The sequence below is a fragment of the Triticum urartu genome, chromosome 7 (genome assembly GCF_003073215.2).
Source record: "Triticum urartu cultivar G1812 chromosome 7, Tu2.1, whole genome shotgun sequence".
NCBI classification, from domain to species: Eukaryota; Viridiplantae; Streptophyta; class Magnoliopsida; order Poales; family Poaceae; genus Triticum; species Triticum urartu.
Genome location: NC_053028.1, coordinates 528,867,493 through 528,882,603, shown reverse-complemented (window position 1 = coordinate 528,882,603; position 15,111 = coordinate 528,867,493). Strand labels below are relative to the sequence as shown.

Below are 15,111 nucleotides of genomic sequence, written 5' to 3'. Positions count from 1 at the left end.
CATGTCGTCTCTTTGGTTTTGGCGCTCCAGCGTGCGGGAAAGGTTCGCGCGCGGGGAAAAATCGGCCTAGCGCGCGCTGGTTTTAGCGCTCCAGCGTGCGGGAAAGGTTCGCGCGCGCGCCGCGGCCGGCGCTCGTTATAAGAAGGCGCTCCCTCCACACTCTGTCTGCCGCCCACTCGTCTCGTCCCCTCTCACTAGCCTCGCCGCCTCTGCGCCACCATGTCGATTCGCCGCCTGGGCGCTTCAGATTTTCGCGGAGTCCGTTAGCACCGCTCCGGCGCCTTCTCCTTCAAGATCTGGTTTGGTGAGAAACGCCTCATCCTCGACACCTTCGACACCGCAGAGGAGGCGGCCCGCGCGCACGACGCGGCGGCATGGCGCCTCCTAAGGCCTCGTCAGGAGATGAATTTTCCCGACATGTCCACCTAGCGGGCGCAGGATCTCGTGCCTCTCCCGCGGCTTTTCACTGACGGAGATCATCGTGTCCATCAGAGGCGGCAGCGTCGCCTTGCCATCGCCGAGATGGACGTGAAAGCCATGGTGGTGTGGCGCGAACGCTTCCCGCAGGACATCGTCGATGAGCGCCAGTTTTACAAGCAAAGGAGAACGAAGGGGACGCGAGGAGGACAGAGCGAGCCGCCTACCTGGAGGACAAGCGTGTGCGGAAGCAGGCCGCTCAATTGAAACTGAAGCTACGAGAAACGTCGGGGTGGGACTTCAAGGACGAGCAGTATGCTGATGCCTACATTCAGATATCGGAGGAGGACATTACCGAGTCGGAGTCGGAGAGCGACGAGTAGTTGGTCTTTTCTTTTATCTGTGTACGCTAGAAGTATCTATGTATCCTTTTCTATCGGAAAAAATGGCCGGCGGCGTCGGCGGCGTGACAGGCAGGCGAGGGTGTGCTGTTGGATGTGGAGAGGCCAATGTGCCACCGACTAGCGGGCCCGGGGAGGAGAGAGGGCGAGCGCGCGCGTCCGTCTCATGTCCGCGCCAACGCAAATCCCGCTCAAAAATGGGCCAGGAATGGGTCGGCAGACAGACGAAAGCGGACACACATCCGTTTGGATCGGCGCGTTGGGCCGATTTCTCTGTCTGCGCCGACCCAAACGCACGGCGACGGACGAAATGGGTCACCCCATTGAAGTTGCTTTTAGAGATTTTAAATGGACTTTCACATACGGATGTTTATAGACATATTTTAGAGTATAGATTCACTCATTTTACTACGTATATAGTCACTTGATGAAATCTCTAAAAAGACAAATACTTCCTCTGTTTCTTTTTACTCCGCATATAAAATTTGATCAAAGTTAAACTGTACAAAGTTTGACCAAATTTATATAAAAAAATATGAACATCTACAATACTAAAACTATATAGTATGAACATACGTTTCATGATGCATATGATAATATTGATTCCATATTATGAATGTTCATATTTTTTAATATAAAGTTAGTCAAACTCTACAAAGCTTGATTTTAACCAAACCTTATATGCAGACTAAACCTTATATGCGGACTAAAAAAAACAGAGGGACTAGTTTGTAAGCCCTGATGGTTGGTGCCAAGTATTCTCCTCTTACAATCTTCCAAACCTAGGAGGGAAAGAACGGGAGCAGAGATCCAACGCAAGCCAATCATTCAGCAGCGCCCGCTAACAACCTTTTGCCAGAAAGCACTAGTATCTGCTAATCAAAAGACACCACCCTTCATCCCATTCGGTGGTTTTGTTGCGCCCAGGCCCAGGGTATCCAATGTTCATAGCTCGCATGTGCACCACAAACTACACTAGGTAGGGAAACTGCAGAGAAGTACCAACACACACTTGTGACAGGACACGTAGTTTAAAGACCACTCTAGTTTAATTCGTGTTGCTACCACTTGAGAAAGGCAAATTTGATAATTTGCCACCCCTTACCTCCCCTTTCATAATTTGTTTATCAAATCGCCCCTCGAGAAAAGTCTGAAAAGAACTTGCAGAAGCGACTAGTAATCAAAGTGGGGAAACAAAAGCAGAGATGACCGGACTGAGCTAGGCTCCCAACAGCCTCAGCCGTAGAGTCTAACCACAGCAGTGCAATGTAACGAAGCGCGAATCTTTGTACGTATTTCGTGATGGAACGTGCGGTTTGAACTTCGGAGATTCATATGAAGCGAGGCGCCCGGCTACAAGCAGGATGTACTGTTCCCCAGCAGAGTTGCTGCTATAGTTCCAAGCAGCAGCAGCAGCAGTACAGCACGCACGCATCTGGACGCCGTCGACATCGCACCGAGGGTGGTGGGGGCAGGGCCCCGTTCGTTCACTCTACGACCGGCTGCCACTAACCGAAGCATCCCAGCCACACGTATTCCAATCAACAATCGAGATTAACGCCGGGACCTAACCGTATTACGATACCGCCGCAGTCCGCATCAGGCGCCGACCAGAAGCGCATTAAGCTAAACGTAACCGGGCAGCGGGCGTCACCACTGGACAGTAGATTAAGCCGACCTGAGGCTGAAGGCCAGCCATGTGAAACCCCCAGACTGTGCCGCCGAGTTAAATAAAGAGAAAGCGACCGAACACGACGGCGTAGGGTAAGGTAGACCGGTCGTTGCAGGGGACACCTCCCCCCGAGTGACTCCCTCCCCCTAGCTGAGCCAGACGTGTGGCGCAGGTGGCGACTGACGACGGAGATAGCAGTAATGCTCTCTGTGTGTGTGATTAGCGTGTTAACCCTGGCCGTACCTTCCAGAGGGATCGTGTAAGTGTACAAGTACAATGCATATTCAGATAAACTTTTGCGTGACGCCGCCATGATTAGATGACGAGCAACGCATGGCGTAAGCAATAATAATTAATCATTGAAAAATAGTGTCAGCCACCTGCACAAGAGTTCGTTGGTGACTGGCACGGAGGAATTCGGTGGTGATTTCGCGGTGCCAGGGATGATTGCCATTGCTACCAACTAATGACCGCAATCGTTCGTGCGTGCGTTCATAATCAGAACCCTGCTGAAATTGGTTACTAGTTCATCTGGCCAAACCAGAATGTGGGGAAATGGGCCAGAGATTTACATACGGATGATGATGATTGACTGCTAATTTCTTTCGCGAACGCCTTCGCAAGCTGTTGCAATCCGCAGGATGATATGGTTCCACATTGCACAGAGTTTTTTATCCAAAACTAGAATATGTTACTACTACTAGCATCCAAGCAGGGGAAAAAAGAAAAAAAACGAAACGGAAGGGGATGAAGGAAGGAAGAAACTACCGTCTCCTCTTCTTCCTCCTCCCCGAATCTCTTCTCATTCTTGCATCTAGCCCCCTGGGTCTGGTCTCTCCGGACTCGCTCTACTGCTCGGCGCCCGCCGCGGCCGTCGTCGGCTGGCTGCGGCGGAGCGTATCCCGGTAGCGCATGAAGGAGTCGATGCGCTGCAGCTTCAGCTGGTGGCGGAACTTGTTGATGAAGTCGTCCGCGCGCGCGTCCACCTCGCCGCCGGCCTCCTCGATCTCCTCCTCCGACACCGGCTCCTCCGGCTCCGCCGCCAGGGGGCGGCGGCGGCGCTCCCCGTCCCTCGTCGTCGCCGGCCTGCGCGCCTCCACCACCTCGGTGTCCTCCTCGGCCACGAAGTGTGCGAACGCCGACTGTCGCTTGCCGACTTGCGGAGCCGCGCCGGCAGCCGCGGGAGCTCGGCCTCGGCCGCCGCCTCGGACATGCTCCTTTCCATGTGCACGTGCTCGTGCTCCAGCTCGCCCTGAGCCTCCGGCTCCATCTCGAGCGGCGGCAGCTGCTCGTCAGACCCCAGATCCAGCACCCCGCTCACCGGGGCCTCCGGGGCGGGGGCGGTGAAGCGGGACATGTTGAACGAGCGGAGCCGGTCGAGCGCCATTGACGGCACGCGGGACAGGCTCCTCCTCTCGCCGCCGGCCGCGGCCGCGGCGCCTTCCCCGCCCCCCGCCGGGGGCGAGGCCTTGGAGGTGACGGCGATGGTGCCGATGACGATGTTGAGCACGAGGAAGAGCACCCACGGGGTGAACCAGCCGTGGACGGTGCTCCACAGCGCGGGGATCGCCGCCTCCAGCATTGCGCCGATTCCTCGCCGGGTGGGGTTTGGGTTTTGGCGTTTTGGGGGGGGGGAGGGGGGCGGAGGAGGTGCGAGTGGGAAGCGTGGTGGGGAAGGGAGGAGAGTGGGGGTGCTGGTTATTTAAAGCTGGGAGGAAAGAGGTGGGGGCGTTTCCCGCACATGGGGCGCGGGAGGAGAGGCGGACAGTCGAAGGCCAGATTTTTGTTTTTAAAGAAAATGTAAATTATTTCTTTTGACTGAAAAAGAGTTCTATGATAAGCATTGCAATTTCTATCTCCGTGACTGTGCATGGCTTTGTTCATTGTCTATTTGCTCCTTGACGAACTATGCACAAAATAGATGCAAATACTTTAGATTAATACTTTGTCCGGGTTTATTAGTCGCACCGTATTTTGCGTCAAAGTTTGCAAGCAAAATATAATTATATGTAACAAAGATAATAGCTTTGGAAACTTCTTTCAAATATGAATCTACAAATATAATTTCCCTACTTTAGAAAAATGTGGCAAATTATGTTTCATCAGAGATGGCTTTGCAACAAATTGCGTGAGTGAGCGGATCATATTTTCTTTTGTCAAGTTGTACATTTTTTTGTTAGGATAGAAGGGTAAATGCATTGGTTGGTTGCTTTAAGAGTTAATAATAGACACGGCAGCGTGTTAGTTGCATGCCCAACAATGGACATCATTTTTTATTTCGCGGTAATGCACGGGATGTAATGTAACTCTATGTTACAACATGGCAATGGTTGAGGAGACAATGGATTTGCCTTCTTGGCTGAGGGGTGTCTCGGGTGGTGCACACCGTGTCCTCCCTTGATGGCGGCGGCGGATTGGCATGAACATGGGAAGAGGGGATCTGGGCGGAGAGCAGGACGGTTGGCGGGGGCCTTCTACTTCGCGGTCCATGGGGAAGTACAGTGTGAATGAGGGAGGCGTCATGGCGAAGCTTAGATGGGTGTCATCCGGTTTTAAAAGAGAGGGATCCAGCGCGAAGTGGCCCGTCATGGCGAAAAAACGAGCGGGAAGGGGAGGGGCTGGCAGAAAAAGGAAACGTATGTTATTAGTGGGGATTTTGTGGAACTACGTGTTAAAGATAATATGGAGCCTGAACTATTGAGACAGATGGATTTTGGGGAACTAGCTCGGTGCCCGTTTGATGTGCGCGACAAGCCCAGGCGCACGCATACGAGGGAGAAATCATTTTCAATTTTGGTGACAGTCTTAATCATTTGTTTGTCCGTAGCAACGCACAGGCGTTCTACTAGTAATTATATGTAACAAAGATAATAGCTTTGGAAACTTCTTTCAAATATGAATCTACAAATGTAATTTTGTTGGCATATACTTATATTCTGATAATCAAATATAAGGTCAAAATTTACAAAGAGGCTAATAAATTGGATGTAGTATTATCCTTCCGTTGGAAAGTTTAGTTTCCAATACATCGTTTGTCAGATGGCACCACACTTGGGAGCAGGTCCATTTTGTATCTTTTCGTGTTTCGGGGACACAGAAAAGGTTAGAATTTGAATGTTAGAGATACTATTTTTAGTTGATGCTAGAGATACTTCGACAGGGATTTTATGCACGGAATTGTGTCACTGGTGTATATAGGTTATCATTGTTTTAACTGATGAAACTAAAATCTACGGCACACTTTCATTGTGGATAACATATCGTACACAAGTGTGTAAGAAAACATGCGGAAGGTGGGGACTTTATTCAAAGAGAATTTCCCCGTGGAAAGCGCTCTTTAGGAAGTCGCGACATGTGCTTGCTGATCTAGCAAATGTTCTTTGGACGTGGATACAAACGCAAAATGCGACATAACTTTGGATATTAGAGATGCTTCTGTGAGGATTTTGCTGATTCATGTAGCATTATTGATATACTATTTCAAGTTTGTAGGGAAAACACTATACACATTGTCATGGGATGGAGGAAACTGAAAGTTGTGACAAACTTAGTCGTGAAATCTATCTTATTACTTGGGTAATGCGGAAGGTAAGGACCCTATTCAAAAAAGGGTCATACAGAGAAACCCACTCCTTAGGGTGATGCTACACGTGCATACTATGAAACCAAGGTCGCCTTCAACTCATCGCTTACTTGATAGTGGTATGACAAGAATATTCGTGAATATAAAAAGGAAATTTCATGAGTGTGCTTAACATGGGTGTATAATAGAAAAATGTGGTTTCAATAGGCTTTATATCGACCATCTTTGTGACGAAAAAACACTTGTATGTAAAAAGGTAACCTCATGCATCCACGAAACCACCACTATCTACAAAGTCCATCATAGGAAAATAAGCAACTCAGAAAATTACAATCAAAAGCCAATAGTAAGATTCTAAAAAGCCAATAGTGCTCAGGTATGTCAGGCTTGTTATCGTCCCAAGAAGAGATAAAAATCAAGAAAATGCTATACTCCTAAGATAAACACAAACAACAACATCCTTAAGATTAACAAAAGCAACATCACGAAAATACTAGATTTTGTGATTATGTATGGCTTTGTTCATTGTTCATTTCCTTGATGAGAGGTGTACAAAATATAGATGAAAATATCTTATACATTATTGTTCTTTCTTTAGAAAGTTTCGGTTCCAAGATGCATCGGTTGTCGAATGGCACCACATGTGGATGATGACTCAGTAAGTGTTCTTTCGGCGCTTGGAGGGACGCAAAAAGGGTACAAATTTTGTGTTAACACTTCTTCACTTGACAAAAATGACCAAAGAACGCACCAGATTTGTTTCCTATGTGTCAAAGGTTTTTGCAGGATTAAAACCATGTTTTCGCTTTGGCGGCCAATACCTGACCACATAGTTTTAATTTCATTACATCATAAGCAAAATCATTTAGTTTAAATGTCCCGCATATTTCATCAAAAAGTTGCATGAGTTGATACGAATCCTCTATACTGTCACCTATGAATTGCTTATTCTGCAGCATCCCGAGTAAACTCAGATTAATTCCTTAAGTTTCACCTTGGGTCTCAGACCTACACATGTGAATATATATTTAATAGGCAGCCCCTAGATATTTAATGCAGCGATTTGATAAAAAAAATCAAACTCGGCAATGGTTGCTTAGCACCTGCAAAATAACTTAGTACACACCAAAACTTTAAACGAAGACCAAAATGCGCTTAGCTCTTGGCAAGAGCACCGGAAAAAGCTTGATGTCTGGCAAATGCATAGGGTTTAGTTCTAGCCTTCTCAAAGCAAGAGTTTTGATCCCACATGGAGCACATGAAATGGTCTCTGCCTATTAATGATTGAGGGTGGAGAGGGCGACGACTCACAAGCGGGAAAGGGAGGACGGACGCGGAGGAGGGCGATCGATTTGGAGGAATTGACCAATTTGAAGGGATTTGGAGTAGGACCGACCTCTCAGGTCCAGCGTGGTAAATGTGTCTGGGCGTTCTCATATCTGCCCCAGATATGAGATGGATATGAGGGGTGCTGGATAGCTCGAATTGGTCTAGGTTTGGTGAGTCCGGTTTGATGGTGTTTTTCTATCGGGTCTTGTTCGTGCTATCCACATGAAGTAAAGGACATATAGGGAGGAAGCAGTGGTCGATTGTAGATGCTCTTAAGGGCACTCCAAAGTGGACCCTCGAACCCAAGCGTCTGGATCAAGCTGTCCGGATGCAATTTAGCATCCAAGGCGACCTGCATCGGTCCGTGGACCAGTCCGGACGTCTGTTTTCCCGCAACTGGAAGTGAACCAGGGGTCTTTGTGAGAGTCTGGACCACCAGCCTTGTAGGACTCAACAACCCTACTAGGATCTCGTGTCTCCATCCTTTCACGTTTCTCCGCATCCGCTTTATCTCTCACCCCGCCACCGCTCCACCACCCCGCCCGCCCGCCAAGCACTTCACGGAACTCTGCGACCTCCACTGCTATGCCTGGCCTCCACACTGCTTGTCCTCTGTCGCTGGACCACACCTCATGTCCATCCACCGGTAAGTACGTACCATCCGCCTCTACGGTAGTCACCACACGGGGGCAAGTGTTTGCTGAAATGTCCATGGTACTTTTTTTGTCCATTCTTTGAAGGGATGGATTATGACATGGAGTACATATACGAGCACTACATTGAGTCGTCCGACGAGGAGGACTACATGGATAAAATGACGATGATGCAGGCGATCCTACAGATGGGAAGCGTGTGGAAGAGCATTTTCTGAATTTCAACAGATCGATCAAGGGTCATCGAGTTCTCAATGGGAACAGGGCAATGGGCCATTTGACACTGTTGGATGACTACTTTGCCCCCGATGCCCTATTCCCTGACAATTTTCATTGGCGCTTTCAGATGCAAAAAAATGTCTTTGATCGCCTCTACCATGGCTTTTCAGTCTTTTGATGACTACTTCATCTGGAAGAAGGATGTCATAGGAAGGATTGTATTCTCTGGTTCCATAAGTGCACGGCCGCATTGTAGATGCTTGCATATGGCACGACCACTAATTCGTGGAATGAATACCTCTGTATGTCTAAGAGCACATGCAGAGATGCCATGGTAAGATTTGCTATTGCCGTGATCAAGGTGTTTGGACCTCAGTACTTGAGAGAACCAACTGCGACAGGCAACTAGAGGCCCACCATCATTCTTGATGAAGTTGCATCACAGATATCTGAATTTAACATGCTTCCTTTGGCATGCCCGGGTCTAACAATGACATCAATTTGCTAAAGCTATCTCCCTTGTTTGCTAGGCTCATTGAAGGAAAATTTTCTCCTTATGACTATACAATCAATGTTCATGAATAAAACATGGGTACTATCTCATTGACGGTATCTATCCTTCGGGGCTACCTCTGTCAAGAGCATCTCTGAGCCAGTTGGTAAAAAATGGTATTAGTTTGCCCGAAGACAAGAAGCATCTAGAAAGGATGCGGAGAGGACATTTGGAGTTCCATAGATCTATTTTGCATTTGTTCATGGACCCGCTAAACAATGGGATCCGAAGACCTTGTGAGAGGTTATGACATGTTGTGTGATCATGGACAACATGATCATGGAGGATGAGCGTGAAGATGCTGCCGCAGCTCTTGAATTTGAGAACATGGTGATCCTATCGAACTTTCAGATGAGAATCCAGTCGTGTTTCACGAGTTTGTTCAAATACATCAACAAATTCGACATCGAACAACTAATGAGCAACTCATGAAAGATTTGATTAGGCACTTGTGGGATGTTTTTTTATTGGAGAATCATAGGGTTTATTATTCCAAAATGAAATGAGAGAGTTACAATCCTTAGTGACTAACTCATTGACACAAGGAGGTGGTTTCCCCAGCCAACATGATATACTATCACCAACCCTCCCAAAGTTCTCTAAATAATCTGCAACTCTATTATGTTCTCAAAGAATTTTAACAGGAATAACAATCCTATCATTCAGAAGACTCTTAATATCTCTAACCAAATGGCCATACGTCGATCTATCAAGAGAATCATCTGATAGTGCTCTAAGTGCCATCGAACAGTCTGAATGGAGTAAAACCGTAGCACTAGAGTGTTCAACCGCTAGCTTTGGTCCTTCCCAGATTGCTTGTAACTCAGATTCAAGGGCTTCATTACAATGGAAAAGTTTGTGATAAGCCGCAAAGATAACGTCCCCTTTATCATCTCGGAGAATCATTCCAGAACTCGCCGAGCCATCTGAAGAATTGTAAGAACCACCAGTAGCCAATGCCACCGGTCCCACATGAGGCTTGGGCCACGGCTTGATGGAAGCGGCAGGCTCCGCCTGCACTATTTTGGCAGGTGGGGCACCATTCAGTGGGGCTTTACCTTTGATTATCTCGTCTGCCGACCTTGAGCTTTGAATGAAAGTGTTGTAGTAGCTAATCAAAAAATCACAGGACACCTTTAAAGGAAGGATTGTTTTGCCATGCACGAGTTCATTTCACAGATACCAGATCCACCACAACACCATTATGATCATGCTTCTTAATTGCTCCTGTGAACCGACTAGGAGATGGAGCAGCCATTCATCGGCGGTACAAGTAATCTCCTCCCTACTTGGTAATGGAAGTGCCACCTCATGGTATCCCAAAGAACAACAACATTGGGGCATACAAGCAGAGCATGAAAAGAAGACTCTTTTTCCCAATAACACAATTTACAATAGCCATGCATACCTATGTGTCTTCTGAACTTCTCTACAGCAGTAGGTAGTGAACCCGATGACACTTGCCAGACAAAGTGTTTCAATTTTGGTGGGACCATCATACCCATACTAACTCCCATAAGGATCTATCACCCTGGGGTGATGAACTAGAAACACCAAGATAGAACTGGACATTATGACTAGACATAGCAAAATTATACGCTGATTTAACTGTGAAATTTCTAGACTTTTCCCACAGCCAGGATATGAAGTCCTTCGGCTGTTGTGGTTGTGTACAGATTCGCTGAATTGACTCAACATCCGCCTGACAGAAGTGTTGTTGCAAAAGATCCAAACTCCAATTACCACGATCATCCATGAAGTTCGGTACTTTGTTAAGATGACAGTTCCTCTTTGGCAATACAGGAGTATATGGAGGTCCGCGTGGTATCCATGGGTCACTCCAGGCTCGTATATTTTCACCATTACCAACACACCATAACATACCTTTTTTAATAAATCCAGACCATGTTCAATTCTATCCATATCACCGAACCATTATTTGGGAATACTATATCCACTAGGTTCCCGTTAGGAAAATATTTAGCTCGAAGGAGCCTCGCAGAAAGTGACTCCGGGGCTGTTAAAAGCCTCCAAGCTTGCTTGGCTAGCAAAGCTTGGTTATAAGCTCTCATATCCCGAAAGCCAATGCCCCATTTAGACTTTGGCAAGATTAATTTATCCCAAGCCACCCATGCCATCTTATTTCTACCATTCTCCACACCCCACCAATATTGTCTCATCATCTTTGTTAAGTCATCACAAACAGAGAATGGGAGCTTGAAGATAGTCATGACATAAACTGGAATAGCTTGTGCACCGGATTTTATTAACACCTCCTTACTAGCATGTGAGAAAAACTTCTCACCCCAATCTACCAATCTCTTGCTCAATCTAGAGTGCAAATATTCGAATCACGCTTTATGCATTCTTCCCTCTGGGACAGGAAGACCCGGAAATTTTGGTTCGAAACCATGTTGCGAAACCTCCAAAATCTGTTTGACCTCGTCTACAACTCAACCAAGGCATCCGTCGGAGAATAGGATGGAACACTTCGAAGGATTAATGAGTTGACCCATTACTGAATCATAAGTGTTCAGAACATCCTTGGCGGTCGATGCTTGATCACCAGCCGCATGAAAGAACAGTAGAGAGTCATCCGCAAATGAAAGTGAGTTATATTGACTAGAGGGGGGGTGAATAGGCGATTTTTATGAATTCTTCACTGGGGAATTTCAGGGTGAGGAAATTCCTGAGTGAAGAACCACTTGCAGTGGAATAAGTACTCAGAAGTAAACGTAACAGAGCATGAGCATGGTCTTCATGATGAAATGAAAACAAGCACAGAGTACAGAAAGCGTAAACACATGATAAATAGAATGAAGACATACAGACTGAAGAAATTTGAGATGAGGAAATAGAGAAAGTCTTCAGTCAGAGTCTTGAAATAGATATGAACGAGCACACAACACAGATATGAGGAAATGGAAGGGTTGAGGAAATGGAACCAGTTAGCTCGGTGAAGACAATGATTTGGTAGACCAGTTCCAACTGCTGTGACAGTTGTACGACTGGTTAGGGCGGCTAGGTATTTAAACCTGAGGACATGATAACCCACAAGTATAGGGGATCGCAACAGTTTTCGAGGGTAAAGTATTCAACCCAAATTTATTGATTCGACACAAGGGGAGCCAAAGAATACTCTCAAGTATTAGCAGTTGAGTTGTCAATTCAACCACACCTGGAAACTTAATATATGCAGCAAAGTTTTTAGTAGCAAAGTAATATGATAGTAGTGGTAACAGTAGCAAAAGGTAACAGTAGTAAAAGTAATGTTTTTGGTATTTTGTAGTGATGATAGCAATAGCAACGGAAAAGTAAATAAGCGAAGAACAATATATGGAAAGCTCGTAGGCAATGGATCAGTGATGGAGAATTATGCCAGATGTGGTTCATCATGTAACAGTCATAACCTAGGGTGACACAGAACTAGCTCCAGTTCATTTATATAATGTAGGCATGTATTCCGAACATAGTCATATGTGCTTATGGAAAAGAACTTGCATGACATCTTTTGTCCTACCCTCCCGTGGCAGCGGGGTCCTTACGGAAACTAAGGGATATTAAGGCCTCCTTTTAATAGAGAACCAGAACAAAGCATTAACACATAGTGAATACATGAACTCCTCAAACTACGGTCATCACCGGTAAGTATCCCGATTATTGTCAATTCGGAGTTAACGGATCATAACACATAATAGGTGACTATAGACTTGCAAGATAGGATCAAGAACACTCATATATTGATGAAAACATAATAGGTTCAGATCTAAAATCATCGCACTCGGGCCCTAGTGACAAGCATTAAGCATAGCAAAGTCATAACAACATCAATAGAACATAGTGGACACTAGGGATCAAACCCTAACAAAACTAACTCGATTACATGATAAATCTCATCCAACCCATCACCGTCCAGCAAGCCTACGATGGAATTACTCACGCACGGCGGTGAGCATCATGAAATTGGTGATGGGGATGGTTGATGATGACGATGGCGATGGATTCCCCTCTCCAGAGCCTCGAACGGACTCCAGATCAGCCCTCCCGAGAGGTTTTAGGGCTTGGCGGCGGCTCCGTATCGTAAAACGCGATGATTTCTTCTCCTTGATTTTTTTCTCCCCGAAACTCAATATATGGAGTTGGAGTTGGAGTCGGAGAGGCAACAAGGGGCCCACGAGGTAGGGGGCGCGCCCTAGGGGGGCAGGCGCGCCCCCCACCCTCGTGGAGAGGTGGTGGGCCCCCTGGCCTTCATCTTTTGCAGGTATTTTTCTTATTTTCTGAAAAGTGGCTCCGTGAAGTTTCAGGTCATTCCGAGAATGTTTGCTCCTGCACATAAATAACACCATGGTAATTCTGCTGAAAACAGCATCAGTCCGGGTTAGTTCCATTCAAATCATGCAAGTTAGAGTCCAAAACAAGGGCAAAAGTGTTTGGACAAGTAGATACGACGGAGACGTATCAACTCCCCCAAGCTTAAACCTTTGCTTGTCCTCGAGCAATTCAGATGAAAAACTGAAAGTGATAAAGAAAAACTTTTACAAACTCTGTTTGCTCTTGTTGTTGTAAATATGTAAAGTCAGCATTCAAGTTTTCAGCAAAAATTATAACTAACCACATTCACAATAACGCATAGGTCTCAAGTTTACTCATGTCAATACGTAATAAACTAGCAAGCAATAATAATAAATCTCGGATGACAACACTTTATCAAAACAATCATAATATGATATAACAAGATGGTATCTCGCTAGCCCTTTCTGAGACCGCAAAACATAAATGCAGAGCACCTTTAAAGACCAAGGACCGACTAGACATTGTCATGGTAAAATAGATCCTGTCAAGTCATACTCAATGTAAACTAACAATAATGAATGCAAATGACAGCGGTGCTCTCCAAATGGTGCTTTTTAATAAGAGGATGGTGACTCGGCATAAAAGTAAATAGATAGGCCCTTCGCAGAGGGAACCAGGGATTTGTAGAGGTGCCCGAGCTCGGTTTTGAAACAGAGGTGAATAATATTTTAAGCGGTATACTTTCATTGTCAACATGACAACCAAGAGATGGCGATATCTTCCATGCTACACACATTATAGGCGGTTCCCAAACATAATGGTAAAGTTTATACTCCCCCTTCCACCAACAAGCATCAATCCATGGCTTGCTCGAAACAACGAGTGCCTCCAACTAACAAGAGTCCCAGGGGAGTTTTGTTTGCAATTATTTTGATTTAGTTTGCATAAAGCATGGGATTGGGCATCCCGGTGGCCAGCCATCACTACAGAAAAAAGACACATCCGTGACATTTTGGGCCGAACGAATTTTTTTTCTGTCATACATATGACACTTCTATGATGATAATTGTGACAAAACCCGATATCATCATAGATGTGGTGGGCTCCTACTTCTATGACAAAAAATCATGACAGATAATGGGATTTTCGTCCTGGGCGGGCCGGAAACGCAGCTGCATGACATTCTTTGGGCCGTCCATGACGGAAAAACCATGGTAGAAGCGAGGGGGAGGAAAATTTCGGGGAGTTCCCGGTTACGGTGGGAGGTCGGGGGCCGAGCGATGCACGTTTCTCTCGTACACGTACGCGTGTGTGTGCGAGGTGTTGGGCTCTAACTGAACCCGAGCGATTGCACTACAGGCTACGTGTTACTGAACCCGAGCGATCGATCGATGGCTGCTAACTGAACCCGATCGAGCGATTCCTTCGCTACTCCTGCTAACTGAAGCCGATCAATTGAATGAACAGTGAGCGTTGCACTGGGGGGGTGGATGAACAGTGAGTGGTGGCGTTGCCTCTGGATGAACATGACCCCCGTGGTGTGGTTGAGGGCTGGATGAATAGTAGACGATGGAGGGGTGCCCGTGGAGGGGTGGTTGAACAGGACCCCATGGTGTGGAGGGCTGGATGAACAGTAGACGGTGGAGGGGTGCCCGTGGAGGGGTGGTTGAACAGTAGCCGGTGGAGTAGCGCGCGGTCGAGGCTGGATGAACAGGAGCCCGTGGAGGCTGGAGGAGGTCGACGGTAGCCCGTGGAGGCTGGAGGAGGTCGACGGTGGAGATGAAAAGTATCTCGTGGAGTCCCGTTTTGCGGTACGCCACACCCCTCCCGATGAACAAGACCCCCGTTTCGACCATAGGAGGTCCGTTTCGTCCGTTTTGCGGTACGCCACACCCCTCCCGATCAACAGGAGCCCCGTTTCGACCGTAGGAGGTCCGTTTCCTCCGTTTTGCTGTACGCCACACCCCTCCTGATCAACAGGGCCCCCGTTT

The 15,111-nt window shown here is 46.9% G+C and overlaps 1 protein-coding gene across 1 annotated transcript; it reads right to left on the bottom strand.

The window, feature by feature from the left end:
• Positions 1 to 3,274: 3,274 nt before the first annotated feature.
• On the bottom strand, positions 3,275 to 4,139 carry LOC125523438. The gene has a single exon (XM_048688472.1). It carries the CDS (start codon positions 4,070 to 4,072, stop codon positions 3,428 to 3,430), a length of 645 nt encoding a protein of 214 aa, XP_048544429.1. The 5' UTR covers positions 4,073 to 4,139; the 3' UTR covers positions 3,275 to 3,427.
• Positions 4,140 to 15,111: the final 10,972 nt, after the last annotated feature.